Below are 22,879 nucleotides of genomic sequence, written 5' to 3'. Positions count from 1 at the left end.
CACGGTCTGTACCCTCCCCGCCAGTGATAGCGGGAGCATGTCCCATCTCTTAAAGTCCCCTTCCATTTGATCTACCAACCGGGATAGGTTGAACTTGTGTAGTACCTCCCATTTCCGGGCTACCTGGATTCCCAGATATCGAAAGCTCTTCCCTAGCATTCTAAGCGGCAGCTCTCCCAGTCTCTTTTCCTGCCCTCTTGCCTGGATCACAAACATCTCGCTCTTCCCATGTTCAATTTATACCCCGAAAAACTGCCAAATTCCCTTAAGATTCGCATTACTTCCCCCATCCCCTCCCATCGGGTCCGAAATGTACAAGAGCAAATCATCTGCGTAGAGCGAGACCCAATGCTCCACCCCCCCCCGAACCAGCCCTTTCTAGTTCCTAGAGGCTCTTAATGCCATGGCCAAAGGCTCTATGACCAGAGCAAACAGTAACGGGGAGAGGGGGCACCCTTGCCTCGTCTCTCGGTGTAGTTTTAAATAACCCGACCACAGCCGGTTCGTACGCATACTTGCTACTGGTGCCTGATCGAGCAACCGCACCCAGTCGATAAAGCCCTCACCAAACCCAAACCTTCCCAATGCCTCCCACAAGTAATTCCACTCCACCCAATCAAAAGCCTTCTCCGCATCCATCGCTACCACCACCTCCGCCTCCCCTCCTTCTGAGGGCATCATAATAACATTTAGAAGCCTTTGAACATTGGCCTTAAGTTGCCTGCTCTTAACAAATCCCGTCTGGTCTTCCCCTATCACCCCCGGGACACAATGCTCTATCCTTGTGGCCAGTATCTTAGCCAGCAGTTTGGCATCCACATTCAGTCGAGAAAGTGACCTGTATGACCCGCATTGCTCCAGATCCTTCTCCCGTTTTAGGATCAATGAAATCAAGGGCTTCGACATTGTTGGGGGGAGGACACCCTTCTCTCTTCCTTCGTTAAATGTCTTCAACAGCAGTGGGCTCAATATCTCTGAAAACCTCTTATAGAATTCCACTGGATAGCCGTCAGGCCCCGGGGCCTTGAGTAGCAATTTATGTTAATCAAACAGCATAACATAACACAATCTATTTGGTACGATGTTGAAATTCCCATTTAAGCTAAAGTTTGTCTTGGACTTCTATGAAAATAGAATATGATCAAATTTGACTGTGTTGAGACAACTTATGGCATTTACTGTTTATAATTAAATCAGAATTGTTGGCTGGCATTTTGAACTCTGGGAGTTCCTCAATGTGCAGTTTAAGGGACAGGAATATTATGGGCTGGTGGGAGCACAAGTCACAAGTTAATTTCTATGCTGTGTTCACACCTCAGTATGAAACAAATTACTCAGTGTTTCCTCCCATTTACTGTGGATAAATTTGGGGCTGATTGGAGCATAAAATGCTCATGTGGCAGAAAAAGGCATATCCTATTGTGAATCCATTGCACGCATTAAAAATGTAAAAGGTTGCCAAATTTTAACTCCGTGCTCATAGAAGATGTTTTATTCTGCGTAGACGTTTTTTTATTTTACATCATACATTGATCAGGACTTACTCAAAACTCCTGAATTTGCTACAGATTATTGCATGTCCTTTTGCTGTAAATGCATTATTCTCTGTGATCACTTCTTAGTGCACAATGTTTCATTAACAGAGATGGAGTGCAGGTGAATCGAGAGCTGCTGCAGCTGAATCCTGATATCCATGAACAGTACCTTGACCTGCTTTGTCAGTATGATCCACACCGGGTAACCAATTTCCTGAGGGTTTCGGAATATTACAGGCTTGAAGAAGCCATTCAGGTACTGCTTAACAGTGTGTAATATATTAAAATCATATTTGTAAAGTTTCTGGAACCAAATACATGGCTGAATGTTGTGGATAGAGTTCCTTACCCTGATCATTTTGCTATTTCCTCCACAAACAATCCAGTTGAGACTGGGTTACACGATTTCAGGGCAAAATACATAACCACAAGATCAAATGACCATTAAACCACAATAATGTATGTTATAACAGGCAGAGTTACGGTGAGATTTTCAATATTGAGCCTTGCTAATATTAGTAACATCATTGTAATTTATACCACAATTCCCTACCTATGGTATAATCCTGGAGAAATTGGAGCCTGTGAAGAAATGACGAAATCTTGCCTTCTAAAATCTTACAAAATAGGAACTAGGTGAATTCGTAAAATTGCAACCTCTTAAATTGGTCCTAGTAAAGCTTTGTCAAAACCATCCCGAAAGCAATTGAATAAGAGTCAGATGGATGATCTACTCTGCCAGACTACCATCATAGAATTCCTACAGTGCAGAAGAAGGCCAGTCGGCCCATCGGGTGCACTGACCCTCCAAAAGAGCACCCTACCCTAGGCCCACTCCCCCAACCTATCCCCATAAAGCTGTCTAGCCTGCAAATATTTGGACACTAAGGGGAAATTTAGCACAGCCAATCCATCTAACCTGCACATCTTTGGACTGTGGGAGGAAACCAGAGCACCCGGAGTAAACCCATGCAGACGGGGAGAAAGTGAAAATTTCACACGGACAGTCACCCAAGGCTGGAATTAAAGCCAGGTCCCTAGCACCGTGTGGCTGCAGTGCTAAACACTATGCCACCATGTTGTCCCTAAATGGGCTATCTACTTTACCAATTGGGTGATCTACCATACCAGACTACCAATCAGATGGGTGATGGACTCTGTCAGACTACCAGTCATATAGGTGATCTACTATGCCCAATTACCAATCATATAAGTGATCAACTCTGCTAGGCTGCCACTCAGATGGATGGTCCACTCTGCAAGTCATCAATCAGATGAGTGACTTACAGTACCTGATTACCAATCATACAGCTGATCTACTCTACTCGATTACCAATCAGATGGGTGATCTACGTTACCAGATTACCAATAAAGCAGTCGAGAACAATTTGCTCCGCAGCATCTTTATTGTTCTCATAATTTATGTCAAAGTTGGATTTTGAAGGCAAATCAAGTTATTTTTCTGGGAGAAAATTAAAAGGGAGGAAAAACAGTGACATTTGCCCTCCACCTTCACAAGGGGTAGGGGGAGCAAGTGAGATAAGGGTGCAGCAGAAGGAGCATTGATGATAAGCAGATTAATCGTGGAATATGAATGGAAAGAGATTGACTAAGTTATAGAAAAAGGAAGATATTAATGGAGCAGTCAGTGTGAGGAGGAAGGGGAAGGAGAGGGGGAATCACAAGCTTGAATGCAGCACCAGTTACATCTGGGGGTGTATGTAAATTGTGGCTTTTCATTATTAATAAGTCACATTACACTAGCTTGCAAAGCAAGACGATGAAATTGTGAAGTAATTGAAGCAAATTATTCTGCACTTGCAGAAAGTGGTCACTAGGTGGCTCCTGAATAGCCTCATGCAAGCAGAATGGGGGAATTTTCCTTTTCTAAGATTAGGAAGCCAAGCAAAACAAACTCGGTCCATTGTGACAATTTTGTTCCCTTTCCGTTCAATACTTATGCCTCTTGTGGAACATCGAACCTGCACCCAGGGCAATAAAAAGTCAGCAAGTTATTTAAACACAGTACCAAGTGCCATCATAGACAACTCTCACAACCCTCCCCTTTCCCCCATAGGGAAGAAATTATGATAAAATAAATAAAAAACCTGGACCTGGGTGAACAGTATCGTATTAATCCAATTAATACCCCTGCTCCACTAAGATATCTTTCCTCCTGAGATTAAAATGCAATTCCTGGTTGGTCAGTAATACCATTGGGGTGCCTCAAAGTTCAATTCAGACACCTACCAGGGTTAACACACTGAGGTCACCGTCCCCAAGATACAAAACTAATATTTGCTTCTCCTTTATTCTTCTGCTCTACATCGTGACATCCATGACGGGTTAAAAAGGAGAATGCATCAGCTGAGCTGTGCTGTATTTGATGTTGGATCGCACATTGTAGAGTGTGTTACACATCACATTTCAATGCTGTTTACCTTCAGCCAATCTGGACCAAACTCCAGCCTGTCAGTTTTCCACATGCAATAGTTCTATATTTGTTTAATTGTAGTGTAAATTAACATATAAATGCACTTCTTGTGGAAGAAGAAAAAATTAAGTGATATATCTCTTGGATTATTTAAAAGAAAACTCCATTTGTTCTTGAAACTCCTTTCTGAGTAAGCGATCAATACTCAGTAATAAATGTTTGTATTACTAATTCATATTTTCTATTCATTAATATTCAGTGTGAAATATATTCAAAAGAAGCATTGATATGGCACACTCAAAAAATGATTCCTATCCTGACCATATTTTGTACCTTTATTGTGCAATCTTTTTCCATTTGGCGTCTTCCCTGTGTATTTTCTCCTGTTCAGTTCATTTTCTTTTGCTGCATTTCACAATCACTCCACATTTTGGTGGCTGCAGCAGATTATCTGAGGGTAACAATAACTGCCGGGTGTGCCAGCCTTGTCCCCTAGTTTAGAGAGAATACCTCACAGACAGATGCTGCCAAGGACTGGCAAAGGGCAACCAACTGAGTTGAGCAAGCTTCCCAGGGACTTGTTAAATGTGTTGCTCTTCATAGAAACAAGGATAAGGAAATAAACACTTGCAAGTATGTAGCACCTTCCTTGACCTCAAAACATCCCAAAGCACTTTACAGCTAATGAAGTAGCTTTGAAGTGTAGTCGCTGTTGGAAACAAAGGACACGTGGCAGCCAATTTGCACAGAGCAAGATCCCACCAACAAGACAATATTAATTTTAACAATGTTGTTTGATGGGCAAATATTGAACAAGACTCTGGGGACAACTCCTCTGGTCTTCTTCAGATAGTGCTGAGGAACCTATCTAACCACCTGAGAGAGTAGGTGGGAGCTAAATTTAATGTCTCATCCCAAAGACAGCACCTGCAACAGTATAGCACTCCCTCCATTCTGCATTTGTGTGTCAGCCAAAACTGTTTTGTGCTGAATACTCTGGAGTGAACTTTTAACCAGTCTTTTGACAGAGAGGTGAAAATGCTACCATATATATTGTAATGAGGGATTTAATATCTCAGTCTATATTCATGTAATTATAGTATAAAGGACAGAGGGGCAAATGTTCCTAGTGTGTTCAGGAGAACTTCCTATTGCGGTATGTTTCTAGTGCAACAAGAAAGGAGGCATTGCTAGACCACATTTTAATGCCAATGAGGTGGGCCAAGTGAGATTTAGGAAAGAGTAATCATTGTGTTGTACGTTTCATATTGATCAGAAACTGAACTGGACTAGCCATATTAATACTGTGGCTACCAGGGCAGGTCAAAGGCTAGGAATCCTGCTGCAAGTAACTCACCTTCTGACCCCCAAAGCCTACAAGACACAAGTCAAGAGTGTAATGGAATCTCCACTTGCCTGGATGAGTGCAGCTCCAACAACACTCAAGAAGCTCAACACCATCCAGGACAAAGCAGTTGCTTGATTGCTACCCCTTCCACAAACATTCAAACCCTCCACCATCGGTGAACCGTGGCAGTCATATGTACCATCAATAAGATGCACTGCAATAATTCACCAAGGTTCCTTCGACAGCAGCTTTTAAACCCATGACCACCCAAGAGCAGCAGATACCTGGGAAACCCACCACCTGGAGATGCCCCTCCAAATCAATCACCACCCTGACTTGGAAATACATCACCGTTCCTTCACTGTCTGTAGGATCTCTTATTTATCTTCAAAATAAAAGTCAACAGTCGAGTTGATTGGAGGTGTCCAAAAATCCAATTTTATTGTTAATTATTCACTTTAATACACTTGCATAAAAACGGAATCAAAACTTAGATCAAATAATATGTAAACTGGTCAGAACATAGCGAAAAGCATTAAACATAAAAGCATAAGAAAAGTATAGGAAATAGATGATTCAAGCATTTAGGAAGGCAGAAATTCAAGAACGAAACCACGCCCACAAGGTCTTTTAAGGGAGTTTATATCTATGGTCTAACCCATTATTTACTCTCATTGGTTCTAAGGCTCAGCTGAGGCTTCCTGATTTATTCAAACAACTGCCTGTCACTTAGAACATGATTTATTATCCAAGCATTGGTCATTACTTAAAATTCACTAATGTCCGTCAAATTAATTAAATGTCAATGTTCACCCGCCACGTATGCCATTCCTACAAAGATAAGGTGCTTGCATTAACCTTACTTTTGCTAGATTTTTATAACAAAATGTTTCTGTTGCTAGGCTGCGATACTTTTTAAACATGACAGGGGACTTTTATGTAACTTTTCCTTCATATTTTAAATTCCTTCACAGCAACTCCTATTTTTTTAATCTGAAACTAGAGTCACATTGACCTTGGGGATTGTGTCTATCCACTGAATTATAAAATATACTGCATCAATTCTTAAATGTCCTAAATAAATCAATGAAACAATCAGTAAATCAATAAAATTGTAATCTATCACTGTTGCTGTGGCAACATCCTGGAACTCCCTCCCGAACATCACTATGGGTGTACCTACACCTCAAAGACTGCAGTGGTTCAAGAAGATAGCTCACCACCACCTACTGAAGGGCAACTAGGGATGGGCAATAAATGCTGGCCTAATCATCGACGCCAACGTCCCCTAAATGAATTTTTAAAAATATGGAAATGGAGAAGGAATGTAATTGAACAAAGGGATATCTTATAAGAGGACAGAGTTCAGGCACAGTCGAGGTATATGCCCACTGTATCCTGAGCTTTATGAATCGGGGCATAGAGTACAAAGAAAGCAGGCTATGTTAAACTTGTATTAAACTCTGGTATGGCCTCAACTGGAGTATTGCCCAGCTCTGCGCACCCATTTAGCAAGGATTTGAAGGCATTTGAGCAGAAACGAATCATGAGGACCGTTCCAGGGATGAGAATCTTCAGCTATGAAGATAGGTTGCAGAAGTTGGGGCTGTTTTCTTGGAGAAGAGAAGGTTGAGAGGACATGTGACAGCAATTCACCTGGACAGAGTGGGGAGGGAGAAGCTGTTCCCACTTGTGAGAGGATCAAGATAATTGGCAAATGAAGCAACCGAGACATGAGGGAAATCTTTTTCACAGTAATTGCTAAGGATCTGGAATATATCACATTAGAGTGTCATGGAGCCTGGTTCAATCAAGGCATTCATAAAGGATTTTGATCAGTATCTGAAAAGGACGAATATGCAGGGATACACGGAAAATATGGGGGTGAATTACTTTTTCAGAGAGCTGGCACAGCCACAATGGGCCAAACAACCTCCTCCTGCGCTGTAACCATTCTTTGATTCTGTGAACTTACCTATAACTGGGGAGGCGGTGGCATAGTGGTATTGTCACTGAAATCCAGAGACCCAGGATAATGATCTGGCGTCCCAAGTTCGAATCCCACCACGGCAGATGATGGAATTTAAACTCAATAAAATATCTGGAATTAAAAATCTAATGATGAAAGCATTTGTCGTAAAAATCCATCTGGTTCACTAATGCCCTTTAGGGAAGGAAATCTGCCATCCTTACCTGGTCTGGCCTTCATAGAACATAGAACATTACAGCGCAGTACAGGCCCTTTGGCCCTCGATGTTGCGCCGACCTGTGAAACCACTCTAAAGCCCATCTACACTATTCCCTTATCGTCCATATGTCTATCCAATGACCATTTGAATGCCCTTAGTGTTGGCGAGTCCACTGCATGTTGCAGGCAGGGCATTCCACGCCCTTACTACTCTCTGAGTAAAGAACCTACCTCTGACATCTGTCTTATATCTATCTCCCCTCAATTTAAAGCTATGTCCCCTTGTGCTAGACATCACCATCCGTGGAAAAAGGCTCTCACTGTCCACCCTATCCAATCCTCTGATCATCTTATATGCCTCAATTAAGTCACCTCTTAACCTTCTTCTCTCTAACGAAAACAGCCTCAAGTCCCTCAGCCTTTCCTCATAAGATCTTCCCTCCATACCAGGCAACATTCTGGTAAATCTCCTCTGCACCCTTTCCAATGCTTCCACATCCTTCCTATAATGCGGCGACCAGAATTGCACGCAATACTCCAAATGCGGCCGCACCAGAGTTTTGTACAGCTGCAACATGGCCTCATGGCTCCGAAACTCAATCCCTCTACCAATAAAAGCTAACACACCGTACACCTTCTTAACAATCTTCTCATCCTTGTTGGCAACTTTCAGGGATCTATGTACATGGACACCGAGATCTCTCTGCTCATCCACACTGCCAAGAATCTTACCATTAGCCCAGTACTCTGTCTTCCTGTTATTCCTTCCAAAATGAATCACCTTACACTTTTCTGCATTCACCTCCATTTGCCACCTCTCAGCCCAGCGCTGCAGCTTATCTATGTCCCTCTGTAACTTGTAACATCCTTCCGCACTGTCCACAACTCCACCGACTTTAGTGTCATCTGCAAATTTACTCACCCATCCTTCTACGCCCTCCAGGTCATTTATAAAAATGACAAACAGCAGTGGCCCCAAAACAGATCCTTGTGGTACACCACTAGTAACTGGACTCCAGTCTGAACATTTCCCATCAACCACCACCCTTTGTCTTCTTCCAGCTAGCCAATTTCTGATCCAAACTGCTAAATCACCCTGAATCCCATGCCTCCGTATTTTCTGCAGTAGCCTACCGTGGGGAACCTTATCAAACGCTTTACTGAAATCCATATACACCACATCAACTGCTTTACCCTCATCCACCTGTTTGGTCACCTTCTCAAAGAACTCAATAAGGTTTGTGAGGCACGACCTACCCTTCACAAAACCGTGTTGACTATCTCTAATCAAATTATTCCTTTCCAGATGATTATACATCCTATCTCTTATAAACCTTTCCAAGATTTTGCCCACAACAGAAGTAAGACTCACAGGTCTTTCGTTACCGGGGTTGTCTCTACTCCACTTCTTGAATAAGGGGACAACATTTGCTATCCTCCAGTCTTCTGGCAGTATTCCTGTAGACAAAGATGACTTAAAGATCAAAGCCAAAGGCTCAGCAATCTCCTCCCTTGCTTCCCAGAGAATCCTAGGATAAATCCCATCCGGCCCAGGGGACTTATCTATTTTCACACTTTCCAGAATTGCTAAAACCTCCTCCTTATGAACCGCAAGCCCTTCTAGTCTAGTAGCCTGAATCTCAGTATTCTCCTCGACAACATAGTCTTTTTCCTGTGTGAATACTGACGAAAAATATTCATTTAGCACCTCGCCTATCTCCTCGGACTCCAAGCACAACTTCCCACTCCTGTCGTTGACTGGCCCTACTCTTACCCGAGTCATTCTTTTATTCCTGACATATCTATAGAAAGCTTTAGGGTTATCCTTGATCCTACCTGCCAAAGACTTCTCATGTCCCCTCCTGGCTCTTCTTAGCTCTCTCTTTAGGTCCTTCCTAGCTAACTTGTAACTCGAGCACCCTAACTGAACCTTCATGTCTCATCTTTACATAAGCCTCCTTCTTCCTCTTGACAAGTGTTTTGACTGCTTTAGTAAACCACGGTTCCCTTGCTCGACCACTTCCTCCCTGCCTGACAGGTACATACTTATCAAGGACACGCAGTAGCTGTTCCTTGAACAAGCTCCACATTTCCATTGTGCCCATCCCCTGCAGTTTTCCTCTCCACCCGATGCATCCTAAGTCTTGCCTCATTGCATCACAATTGCCTTTCCCCCAGATATAACTCTTGCCCTGCGGTATATACCTATCTTTTTCCATTACAAAAGTAAACGTAATCGAATAGTGGTCAGTATCACCAAAGTGCTCACCTATCTCCAAATCTAACACCTGTCCTGGTTCATTACCCAGTACCAAATCCAATATGGCCTCGCCTCTCGTTGGCCTATCTACATAGTGTGTCAGGAAACCCTACTGCACACATTGGACAAAAACGGACCCATCTAAAGTACTCGAACTGTAGCGCTTCCAGTCAATATTTGGAAAGTTAAAGTCCCCCATAAGAACTACCCTGTTGCTTTCGCTCCTATCCAGAATCATCTTTGCAATCCTTTCCTCTACATCTCTGGAACTTTTCGGAGGCCTCTCGAAAATCCCTAATAGGGTGAACTCTCCTTTCCTGTTTCTAACCTCAGCCCATACTACCTACCTCAGTAGAGGAGTCCTCATCAAACCTACTTTCTGCCACCATAATACTGTCCTTGACTAACAATGCCACCCTTCCCCTTTTACCACCTTCCCTGAGCTTATTGAAATATCTAAACCCCGGCACCTGCAACAACCATTCCTGTCCCTGCTCTATCCATGTCTCCGAAATGGCCACAAAATCAAAGTCCCAGGTACCAACCCATGCCGCAAGTTCACCCACCTTATTCCGGATGCTCCTGGCATTGAAGAAGACACACTTTAAACCACCTTCCTGCCTGCCGGTACACTCCTGCAACTTTGAAACCTTACTCATGACCTCACTACTCTCAACCTCCTGTATACTGGAGCTACAATTCAGGTTCCGAAGCCCCGGCTGAACGAGTTAAACCCTCCCGAAGAGCATTAGCAAATTTCCTCTCCAGGATATTGGTACCCTTCTGGTCCAGGTGTAGACCATCCCGTTTGTAGAGGTCCCACCGACCCCAGAATGAGCCCCAATTATTCAGAAATCTGAAACTCTCCCTCCTGCACCATCCCTGTAGCCACTTGTTCAACTCCTCTCTCTCCCTATTCCTCGTCTCGCTATCACGTGGCAAGGGTAACAACCCAGAGATAATAACTCTGTTTGTCCTAGATCTACGTTTCCACCCTAGCTCCCTGAGTTCCTGCATTACATCCCTATCCCTTTTCCTACCTATGTCATTGGTACCTATGTCGACCACGACTTGGGACTGCTCCCCCTCCCCCTTAAGGATCCCGAAAACACGATCTGAGACATCACGCACCCTGGCACCTGGGAGGCAACACACCAACCGCGAGTCTCTCTCGTTCCCACAGAATCTCCTATCTATCCCCCTAACTATGGAGTCACCAATGACTAATGCTCTACTCCTGTCCCCCCTTCCCTTCTGAGCAACAGGGACAGACTCTTTTCCAGAGACCTGTACCACATGGCTTACCCCTGGTAAGTCCCCCCCCCCCCCCCCCCAACTGTATCCAAAGCAGTATACTTGTTACTAAGTGGAACGACCACAGGGGATCCCTGTACTGACTTCTTCCTCCCAGCCCCTCTCACCGTCACCCATCTATCTTTATTCTTCGGAATCACTACATCCCTGAAGCTTCTATCTATGACCACCTCTGCCTCCCGAATGATCCAAAGTTTATCCAGCTCCAGCTCCAGTTCCCTAACGCGGTTTCTGAGGAGCTGGAGATGGGTGCACTTCCCAAGGATGAAATCAGCAGGGACACTGACGGCGTCCCTCACCTCAAACATTCTGCAGGAGGAACATTGCACTACCTTCCCTGCCATCCCCTCTAGATACAAAAAGAAAAAGAAAGAAAGAGCTTCCCTGTTATTCACTCCTCTTCTCAGCAAGCACTCACTCAGCAACCTCTGCGCCCTGCACGATAACACCTGAGGGAAAATAAAATAATAACTACTTACCAGTCACCAGTCAGTCCCTTACCTGCAGGCTGTGCTGTCACGGTTCCACCTCTTTCGACTTCTACCTGCCCTCGAGCCTTCCTCTTGACCTTTACAGCGGTTGTTTTTTTTTTGGTTAGAGGAGGGGGTAGGGATGGAAACACTGAAGAAGGGTTTTGGGTTTAAGTGTCACTTGACAACAGCTCCTCCACAAACCATCTTCAAGTTAGGGTGAGCACACGGAGGTATGCAAATTTCCCCCGCAACAGCCAATCAGCAGCTCCGCTCTACTGCCCTCTGCTGGATGCTTGTCTTCACTTGAACAGCTCGGGTCTCTTGCTCAGGTACACTATCAAGTTAGGGTGAGTACACGGACGTATGCAAATTTCCCCCACAACAGCCAATCAGCAGCACCGCTCTACTGTCCTCTGCATGTCACTCTTAAATGCCTTCTCAGTTGTATTCAATCACTACGAAAACACAGAAAAGAATTGAATCTGGAGCGATCACCCGCATCGAACCAGGCCCTGGAAACGACAACGACAAACCCAGCCCTGCAGACCCTGCAAATCCTCCTTACTAACATCTGGAGTCTTCTGCCAAAGTTGAGAGAGCTGTCTCACAGACTAGTTAAGCAACAGCATGGCATTGTCATACACAAAGAATCATACCATACAGACAATGTCCCAGACACTGCTATCACCATTCCCGGCAGGACAGACCCAGCAGAGGTTGCAGCACAGTGCAATACAATCGGGAGGGAGTTGCCCTGGGAGTCCTCAACATTGAATCTGGACCGCATGAAGTCTCATGGCTTCAGGTTAAACATGAACAAGGAAACCTCCTGCTGTTACCACATACCAGCCATCATCAGCTGATGAATCAGTACTCCTCCATGTTGAACACCACTTGGAGGAAGCACCGAGGGTGGCTAGGGCACAGAATATGCTCTGGGTGGGGGAACTTCAATGTCCATCACCAAGAGTGGCTCGATAGTACCACCACAGACTGAGCTGGCTGGGTCCTAAAGGACATAGCTGCAAGACTGGGACTGCAGCAGGTGGTGAGGGAACCAACACGAGGGAAAGGCATACTTGACCTCATCCTCACCAATCTGCCTGCTGCAGATGCTGTCCATGACCGTGTCGGTAGAAATGGCCACACTTTGATGGAGGCAAAGGCCCGTCTTCACATTAAGAATGCCCTCCATCGTGTGGTGTGGCATTACCGCCAAGCTAAATGGGATAGACTTAGAACAGATCTCGCAGCTCAAGGCTGGGCATCCATGAGGCGCTGTGGGCCATTAGCAGTAGCAAAGTTGTACTCAACCACAATCTGCAACCTCATGGCCCGGCATATACCCCACTCTACCATTACCCCCATGTCAGAGGTTCAACCCTGGATCAATGAAGAGTGCAGGAGAGCATGCCAGGAGCAACATCAGGCATCCCGATAAATGAGGTGTCAACCTGGTGAAGTTACCACGCAGGACTACTTGTGTGCTAAAGAGCATAAGCAGCAGGTAATAGATAGTTCTAAGCGATTCCACAATGAACGCATCAGACCTAAGCTCTGCAGTCCTGCCACATCCAATCGTGAATGGTGGTGGACAATTAAACTACTCACTAGAGAAGGAGGTTCCATTAATATCCCCATGCTTAATGTTGGATATATGTGCAAAAGACAAGGCTGAGGCATTCGCAAAAATCTTTAGCCAGAAGTGTACAGTAAATGATCTATATCAGTCTCCTCCGGAGTTCCCCAGCATCACAGATGTCAGTCTTCAGCCAATACGATTCACTCCATGTGATATCAAGAAACAGCTGAAGACACTGGATAATGCGAAGGCTATGGGCCCTGCCAATATTCTCGCAATACTTCTGAAGACTTGTGCTCCAGAACATGCTGCACCCCTAGAGAAGCTGTTCCATTACAACCACAACACTGGCATCTACCCAGCAATGTGGAAAATTGCCCAGATGTGCCCTGTACTCAAGAAACAGGACAAATCCAACCCAGTCAATTACCGCCCTATCAATCTACTCTCCATCATCAGTAAAGTGATGGAAGGAGTCATCAACAGTGCTATCAAGCGTCACTTACTCAGCAATACTCTGCTCACGGCCTCCCAGTTTGGGTTCCGCCAGGGTTACTCAGCTCCTGACCTCATTACAGCCTTAGTTTAAACATGGACAAAATAAGTGAACGTCAGAGGTGAGGTGAGTGTGACTGCCCTTGACATCAAGGCAGCATTTGACAGAGTATGGCATCAAGGAGCCCGAGCTAAACTGGAATCAATGGGAATGAAGGGGGAAACTCTCCGTTGGCTGGAGTCATATCTGGCACAAAGGAAGATGGTTGTGGTGGTTGGAGGTCAATCATCTTGGCTCCGACATCACTTCAGGAGTTCCTCAGGGTGCTGTCCTATGTCTAACAATCTTCAGCTGCTTCATCAATGATCTCCCTTGCTTCGTAAGGTCAGAAGTGGGGATGTTTGCGGATGACTGCACAATATTCAGCACCATTCGCACCTCCTCAGATAATGAAGTAGTCCATGTCCAAATGCCGCAAGGCCTGGACAATATGTAGGCTTGGGCTGACAAGTGGCAAGTTGCATTTGTGCCATACAAGTGCCAAGCAATGACCATCTCCTACAAGATAGGATCTAACCACTGGTCCTTGATATGGACAGCACAGTAGGACAGTGATTCACAGCTCCAGAGTCCCAAGTTCGATTCCCAACTTGCATCACTGTGCGGAGCCTGAACGTTCTCCCAGTGTCTGTATGGGTTTCCTCCAGGTACTCCAGCGGAAGGCCATAGCGTTCAGGTCTCTGGCACTGAGCCTGGCTCTGTGGCTCAGAAGGGAAGGGGGGAGACTAGAAATGCGACAGTGATAGGAGACTCAATGGTTAGGGGAATGGGTAGGAGATTCTGGGGTCGCGTACGAGATTCCCGGAAGGTATGTTGCCCCCCCCGGGTGCCAGGTCAAGGATGTCTCGGATCGAGTCTACAGGATTCTTAAGGGGGAGGGGGAAGCAACCAGAAATTGTGGTGCACATTGGCACCAACAACACAGCTAAGAGAAGGGATGAGGATCTAAATAGTGATTTTAGGGAGTTAGGTTGGAAGCTATAGAGCAGGACGAGCAGAGTAGTAATCTCAGGATTGCTACTGGTGCCACATGCTAGTGAAGCAAGAAACAGAGAGCGAATGTAGCTGAACACGTGCCAAAGGGCTGGTGCAGCAGGGAAGGCTTCAGGTACGTAGATCATTGGGATACCTTCTGGGGGAGGTGGGACCTGTACATGAAGGACGGGTTGCACCTAAACTGGAGGGGCACCAATATCCTGGATGGGAGGTTTGCTAGAGCTCTTTGGGAGGGTTTGAACGAGTTTGGCAGGGGACTGGGAACCAGAGCTTCGGATCAGAGGATAGGGTAGCTGTTGAATGAGCAGAAATAGTATGCAGCGAATCTGTGAGGAAAGATAGACAGAACTGATCGGGCAAAGTTGCACTCAATGGGATGGGTTAAAGTGTGTCTGTTTCAATGAAAGGAGTGTCAGGAATACGGGAGATGAACTTAAGAGCATGGATCGGTACTTGGAACTACGATGTTGTGGCCATTACGGAGACATTGATTTCACAGGGGCATGAATGATTGTTAGATGTTCTGGGGTTTAGATGTTTTAAGAATAATAGTGAGGGAGGTAAAAGAGGAGGGGGAGTAGCACTGTTAATTAGAGGGTTTGAATGTTGAGACTGTTCCCATAAGAAATGCATTTCTGTAATTGGGCTTAAAGTAGTGTTGAGGCAAGATGGATTTGGCATCTGGATACACCATTCTTAAACTGTAAATTTGCATACCAAAGGCAGCAACAAATTATAAATTTAGCCGGTGTTCTACGATTCATGGAGAGGTTATATTTGTATTTAATCTGTTTGTTGTTGAAGCTTGAATATGATTCGTATTTATTACTTAGATTACAGAGAAGCATAAACTCCGTGAAGCCTCGGCCTACTTACTGGAGAAGAAAGGAGATGTGCATGCTGCCTTTTCTGTCCTACTAGAGGTAGCAACCTTGCAGAACTTTTATGTACCAGAATTTTTCTCAAATCCATGAAATTTTTCGGTGGTTGATGAAGCAGTCGGTATTTAATTGTCAAGATCAGTTATAATTGGACTGAAGTGAGTGGACTGTTCTATTTTGACCCTTTAAATGTTTTTGCCCTTCAGAAACAGAAATAATGGGCAGGATTCTCTGTCCGTTGACGCCAGCGGGATTCTCTGGTTCCGCTGCAGTGATGGGAGTTTTGGCTGAGCGCCAAATTATCCGTTCTCGCTGGCAGCGGAAGCGAGGCTGACTGAGATCGGAGAAACCTGGCCAATATTCAGAGATTTATATTTGTTTTTTATTTTAGAGGCTATGAGCCAGATTTAGTTTGCTTCTTCACATTGGGGAACTTGGCATTCTCAAGCCATTACTAATATGTTTTCATTTGTAACGATAATGTGACTATAGAATTGGAGCTCCTTTTTGCTTTGTCCCAATCCACAAAAACAACAAAATCTTTGAGCTTTGACTAGTTATCTGAAACTGTCGTTTTTACTGTGGCTTTGAAAGTTGAATTATTTCAGTGTCCATTCAAATGCACATTTTCGTGACATTCCCATGACAGTTCTGTGAAGGGGATGTTGTGCCTCACTAATTTGATCGGGTTTTTTGAGGAAGTGACAAATATGATAGATGAGGGAAAGGCAGTAGATGTTGTACACATGGACTTCAGTCAAGCCTTTCACAAGACACCTCATGGTAGACTGGTATAAAAGGTAGTCACATGGGATCAGAGGGGAGCTGACAAGTTGGATCCAGAACTGGCTCGGGCACAGATTAGAATGGTGCTTTTCTGAATGGAAGGCTGTGACTAGCAGCATTCCACAGGGATCAGTTCTGGGGCCTTTGTTGTTTGCGGTGTATATAAATGATTTGGAAGAAAATATAGCTGGTCTGATTCGTAAGTTCGCAGACGACACAAAAATTGGTGGAGTTGCGGATAGTGAAGAGGCTTGTCAGAGGATACAGCAGGACATAAACTGGTTGGAGTCTTGGGAGGAGAAATAGCAGATGGAGTTTAACCTGGACAAGTGTGAGGTAATGCACTTTGGAAGGTCCAATGCACGTCGGAATTACACAATACATGGTAGAACTATTGCGAGTACTAACAGGCACAGAGATCTGGGCGTGCATGTCCACTGATCACTGAAAGTGACAACGCATGTGAATAAGGTGGGCAAGAAGGCATACGGCATGCTGGCCTTCATCGGTTGGGGCATTGAATAAAAAATTGGAAAGTCATGGGAAGTGACTGCTTTGGAGAGAAGCGGTTTACTTGGATGTTGCCTGGTATGGAGGGCAATAGCTATGAGGAGAGGTTAGATAAACTCGGTCTGTTCTCACTGGAACGATGGAGGTTGAGAGGCGACCTGATAGAGGTCTACAAGATTATGAGTGGCATGGACAGAGTGTATAGTCAAATGCTCTTTCCTTGGGTAGGAGAGTCAAGTACTGGGGGACATGGGTTTGAAGTGCGTGGGGAAAAGTTTAGAACAGATGTGTGAGGCAGTTTTTTTAAACAGAGGGTGGTAAATATATGGGACGCGCAGCCTGGGGAGGTGGTGGGAGCAGGTACGATAGTGGCATTTAGGAGACATCTAGACAATATATGAATGGGGTGGGAATGGAAGGATACGACTCCGTAAGTGCAGACGGTTTAATTTAGGCAGGTAACATGGTCGGCACAGGCATTGAGGGCCGAAGGGCCTGTTCCTATGCTGTATTGTTCTTTTTTCTTTGTTCTAAGAGCCGCCCTTTTGATTCCAATTGGTGCAAAGAATAACTTTGCCTTCAGGGAGCCAGTTTGATTTAGGCAAGCAAAGGGACTATTTTCAAGGACATGTCTAATCAAGCTAGGAGTTTTTCCTTCACTCAAAACTTTGATTTTAATGATCTGATATGCATCAGCTGCAATATAGCACTATAATCAGAGCTTGTGGGTAATCAAACATTTTCTATTTTTTAGATTTTGAAGCACAGGCTGTCTCTGTTGAACAATGGTACAAGTAAGTAATACTTTTAACTTTTTCACCACTCGTAGTATTATTTTGTTATTGGCAGTTTTAAAATTGCTGAATGTTTATAGCCTATGCTGATTTGATTGTAATTTAGATGTTTGCCATCAACTTCTTGAACTTAGAATTTGTGGGAACTTTGTACAACTTCCAAATCTGATTCCCGATCAAGTTCAAGTTAACTACACATGTCACACTTCCGAGGTTCCACAAGTTTGGGTTGATATGGGGCTTCTGCTTGAAGATAACTACAAACTTGTAATGTACCAGATGCTGGTGTCATTGATTCTATCCATTTCAGTGTGTATGTGTTATACCTATTTATTATCCTGAGGAAAGTATTTATCAGCGACCAAACAAATTTATTTTTCATTTGCGTATTTTCTTTTCCATTCAAATATTCATGTATCACCTCAGTGTTTAAAAGTTAAGGGAAATTAAAATGTCTAATGTGGGTTAATTCATCTGAGAGATTATGGCCATGCTTGATGATTTTGTTGGGTGTAAACTACTTGTAATAATATTTATGCAGCATAACCAATATCTGTGGGGGGAAATGAAAAACTCTTCATATAACGTAAAGGTGCAGCTGGTCTCAATGCTGAGCTGAAGTGCTCTTTGCCCTGATGAAGTCCATTGTGATACAGCTGCATCTATTACAGCTGGGCACCTCTGCAATACAAGAAGCAATTGTTGACCCCACATCTGGTAATATTGCACCTAAAGTGCAATCATTATTCCTTGGGATGTTCATAGACTTGAGCTCAGAAGAATAGTAGAACTGACAAAATGCATGGAGAATTGTGACAGGTAAGTAAATCAAGCCAGATACCCATTCAACTGATGTACAGACAAGACATTGTGAAGAATTATACAAAATGAAATGCAATTGAACAAATTTTCACCGTCAGACAGTGTTACTACAGCCATCTGTCAGACTGGATGTCACACTGTCTTGATTTATTGAGTTATTTACAGTTTAGGTTAGTCGCTCTCACTCAGGTACAGATTTGGCATAAGCCAAATATCCACTTTTTTTCCCCACAAATCTTTATTGGTTACCGGAAGAGGACGGTCGTACTACAGACCAAATTCCTTTCTCTTTGGATCCCCAAATGTATATTGAAGTAAATCCAACAATTGATTCAACAATGACAACTGGCATTTATTTAGCACTTTCAACAGTGAAATGTCTCAAGGTGCTTCACAAGTATGTTATAAGACAAAAATTGCCATGCAGCCAAAAAAGGAAACTATTAAGATAGACAAGTAGAAACTTGGTCAAAGAAATAGGTTTTCAAGCAACGTATTAAAGGAGGAGAAAGTGGTGTGGGGTCAGGGAGGTTTAAGGAGGGAAATCTCAAAGTTTAAGGATTAGACTTATGGCCACCCAATGTTGGGGCAGAGGAAATGGGGAATGTATCAGGTCAAGGCTGGAAAAGCACTATTTTCAGAAGTTTTCCGGACTTGTGTGGGTTACAGAGCTAGGAAGGAAGCAAGGCTATGAAGGGATTTAAACAGATGATTCTTAGATAGGGTGTGTGGACAGTCTGGGTCATGTTAACATCGAAAAGGAGGAGGTATTGGGTCTTTTAAAAGATATTAAGGCAGGTAAGTTTCCTGGGCCGGATGGGATTTACCCCAGAATACTGAGGAAAGCAAGGGAGGAAATTGCTGGGGCCTTGACTGACATCTTTGTATCCCCATTGGCTACATGGGAGATCCCAGAGGACTGGAGAATAGCTAATGTGGTCCCGCTGTTTAAGAAAGGTATCATGGATAATCCTGAAAACTTTAGGTCGGTGAGCCTCACGTCGGTAGTAGATAAATTATTGGAGAGAATTCTCAGGGACAGGATTTATACCCATTTGGAAACAAATGGACTCATAAGCAATAAGCATGGTTTTGTGAAGGCGAGGTCGTGCCTCACTAACTTGATCGAGTTTTTTGAGGAGGTGACAAAGACTATTGATGAGCGGAGGGCGGTAGATGTTGTTTACATGGACTTCAGTAAAGCCTTTGACAAGGTGCCTCATGGCAGACTGGTACAAAAGGTGAAGTCACACGGGATCAGAGGTGAGGTGTTAAGATGGATACAGAACTGGCTCGGTCACAGAAGGCAGAGGGTGCAGTAGAAGGGTGTTTTTCTGAATGTAAGGGTGTGACTAGTGGTGTTCCACAGGGATCTGTGCTTGGGCCTCTGTTGTTTGTAGTGTACATAAACGATTTGGTGGAAAATGCAGCCGGCCTGATTAGGATGACACCAAGGTTGGTGGAGTGGCAAATAGTGTTGAGGATTGTCAAAGGATACAGCAGAACATAGATAGGGTGGAGACTTGGGCAGAGAAATGGCAAATGGAGTTTAATCCGGACAAATGTGAGGTAATGCATTTTGCTAAGGTCTAACATAGCAGGGAAATATACTGGAAATGGCAAAAAATATAGAAAGTCTGAGAGATCTGGGCGTGCAGGTCCACAGATCTTTGAAGGTGGCAACACAAGTGGACAAAGTAGTCAAGAAAGCATGCAGAATGCTTGCCTTCATTGGACGGGCATCGAGTATAAAAACTGGCAAGTCATGCTACAGTTGTATAGAACCTTGGTAAGGCTGCACTTGGAATATTGCGCACAGTTCTGGTCGCCACACGACCAGAAGGATGTGGAGGCTTTGGAGAGGGTACAGAGTAGGTTTATCAGGATGTTGTGTGGCCTGGAGGGTGTGAGCTATGTAGAGAGGCTGAATAGACTCGGACTATTTTCATTAGAAAGATGGAGGTTAAGGAGTGACCTGATAGAGGTCTACAAGATTATGAGGGGCATGGATAGAATGAATGGGCAGGCACTCTTTCCCAGGGTGGAGGGGTCAGTCACCAGGGGGCATAGGATTAAGGTCCGTGGGGCAAGGTTTAGAGGAGATGTGCGAGGCAGACCTTTTACTCAGAGGGTGGTGAGTGCCTGGAACCCGTTGCCAGGGGAAATTGTGGAAGCAGATACATTAACGACGTTCAAAACATATCTTGACAAACACATGTTTAGGATGGGTATAGAGGGATACGGCTCAAGGAAGTGCTGAGGGTTTTGGCAAATGTTGGTATCTTGACTGGTACAGGCTTGGAGGGCCGAAGGGCCTGTTCCTGTGCTGTATTGTTCTTTGTTCTTTAAGGATGAGAATTTTAAAATCAAAGCATTGCTGGACCAGGATCCAATGTAGATCAGGGAGCAGGGTGCAATGAGTTGCAATGATCCAATGTAGATCAGGGGGCAGGGTGTAATGACCCAATGTAGATGAAGGAGCAAGGTGTAATGAGGTGTACACCCAATGTAGATGAGGGAGCAAAATGTCATGAGGTGAAATGACCCAGTGTAGATCAGGGAGCAGGAATTAATGAGGTGTAATGACCTGATGTAGATCAGGGGTAATGAGGTGTAGATTCCGGTAGCACAGTGGTTAGCACTGATGCTTCACAGTGCCAGGGTCCTATGTTCGATTCCCGGCTTGGGTCACTATCTGTGCGCATTCTCCCCGTGTCTATGTGGGTTTCCTCCGGGTGCTCAGGTTTCCTCCCGCAAGTCTGAATGACATACTGTTCGATGAATTGGACATTCTGACTTCTCCTTCAGTGTATCCGAACAGGCGCTGGAGTGTGGCGACTGGGGGATTTTCACAGTAACTTAATTGCAGTGTCAATGCAAGCCTACTTGTGACAATAATAAAGATCATTATTATGATTGTCACATTTACAGAGGTACAGTGAAAAGTATTGGGCTGTACAGTCCAGGCAGATCGTTCCATGCATGAAAATCCTAGGACATACGATGAATACACAATGTAAATACATACCCATAGATATCGGGTGAAGCATTTGGAGTATACTGCTACAACAGGAGAGACGATGTGTAGAGAGATCAGATCAGTCCATAAGAGTGTCACTGAGGAGTCTGCTAACAGCGGGGAAGAAACTGTTTTTGAATCTGTTAGTGAGTGGTCTCAGACTTTTGTGTCTTTTGACCAATGGAAGAGGTTGGACTGGGCTGCATTCACAACTCTCTGTAGTTTCTTACGGTCTTGGGCCGAGCAGTTGCCATACCAAGCTGTGATGCAGCCTGATAGGATGCTTTCTATGTTGACTCTGTAAAAACTGGTAAGAGTCAATGTGGACATGCCAAATTTCCTTTTGTTTCCTGAGAAAGTATAGGCGCTGCTGTACTTCAAAAAAATTGTTTTTTTTAGTTAAATTTAGAGTAACCACTTATTTTTTTCCAATTAAAGGTCAGGTTTGCGTGGCCAATCCACCGACCCTGCTTATCTTTGGGGGTGGGGGTGAGACCCATGCAGACACTGGGAGAATGTACAAATTCCACACACAATGTCTCTGTATGGTGATGATGGACAGGACATATACATCTCTCTAATACATTTCATTGGATGGTTCTTTGTAGCACATTTCTCTGGGTGATGACAGTAGATGGGGCCTGTACTGAGACACCGGGCGGGGCCTGTAAGCTTCTCTATGCGGATCTCTGTACGTAGATTCATGGCCTTGACGCCCCTGTGGTTTCGCCTGGCACAACCTGGCCCAGTGCCCATCCATTCCACAATTGTGGCATTTTTCCCGTGTTGGTTTCGGCTCCTGTGGAGCATTTGAATTAGATAGGGCATTAGTTATTGACTGAAATGGTAAATCTTTAGGCTGTAGCCCGGTCTGGAAAGCACCAATCCTAGCTTCCATATCCCGGTCAATTTGAATACATTGATCTATTAATATCTCGTATGTCGTTGACACTCGGTCCAACTCCGGAAACACCAATTTTAATGCATTAAACAAATCTGTTCTCAAACTAGCAGCAAAGACAGCCTTCAGCGGCCAAAAAGTAGTTGCGTCCCAAAACTCCTGCCCCTCTGGCATTTCCAATCCTGAGTGCTCCTTCCATATTGCTCTCAATTTTTCTTCATATTCTGATCCTTCCTCTGTTTTCTTCTTAATACAAGCTGTGACCTTACCCCAATCTTTTTTCCAGGTTGTATTTTAACAGCCACTGCTTAACTACAGTCCACCCTTCTTCTAGGTGTTGTTCATCAGTCCCTCGTGCTTCTTTAACATCTCTGGAACGTTGTCCGCTGTCCCGTCTCGGAATTATTACTGACAAAGCCTGAACATATTTACAATATCCACCGGCTGCACTCCATCCAGCGAGTGGACATTGTAAATATG

At 44.4% G+C, this 22,879-nt stretch overlaps 1 protein-coding gene and 1 long non-coding RNA gene across 5 annotated transcripts in view; one reads left to right on the top strand and one right to left on the bottom strand.

Annotated features, from left to right (window-relative positions):
* Positions 1 to 22,879, top strand: part of vps8 (VPS8 subunit of CORVET complex) — a 1,010,867-nt gene that overhangs the window by 438,633 nt on the left and 549,355 nt on the right. For all 3 annotated transcript variants that reach the window (XM_072480702.1, XM_072480693.1, XM_072480711.1), the window contains exons 35-37: positions 1,644 to 1,791; positions 15,520 to 15,609; positions 17,618 to 17,657. In XM_072480702.1, coding sequence (XP_072336803.1) covers positions 1,644 to 1,791; positions 15,520 to 15,609; positions 17,618 to 17,657 — 278 coding nt within the window. The remainder of the gene's footprint in view (positions 1 to 1,643; positions 1,792 to 15,519; positions 15,610 to 17,617; positions 17,658 to 22,879) is intronic.
* Positions 1 to 22,879, bottom strand: part of LOC140393992 (uncharacterized) — a 140,560-nt gene that overhangs the window by 29,886 nt on the left and 87,795 nt on the right. The gene's annotated exons all lie outside the window — the stretch shown is intronic.

Source organism: Scyliorhinus torazame, chromosome 2 (genome assembly GCF_047496885.1).
Source record: "Scyliorhinus torazame isolate Kashiwa2021f chromosome 2, sScyTor2.1, whole genome shotgun sequence".
In the NCBI taxonomy this organism is placed as follows: domain Eukaryota; kingdom Metazoa; phylum Chordata; class Chondrichthyes; order Carcharhiniformes; family Scyliorhinidae; genus Scyliorhinus; species Scyliorhinus torazame.
This window is presented reverse-complemented; position numbering and strand designations above follow the sequence as displayed.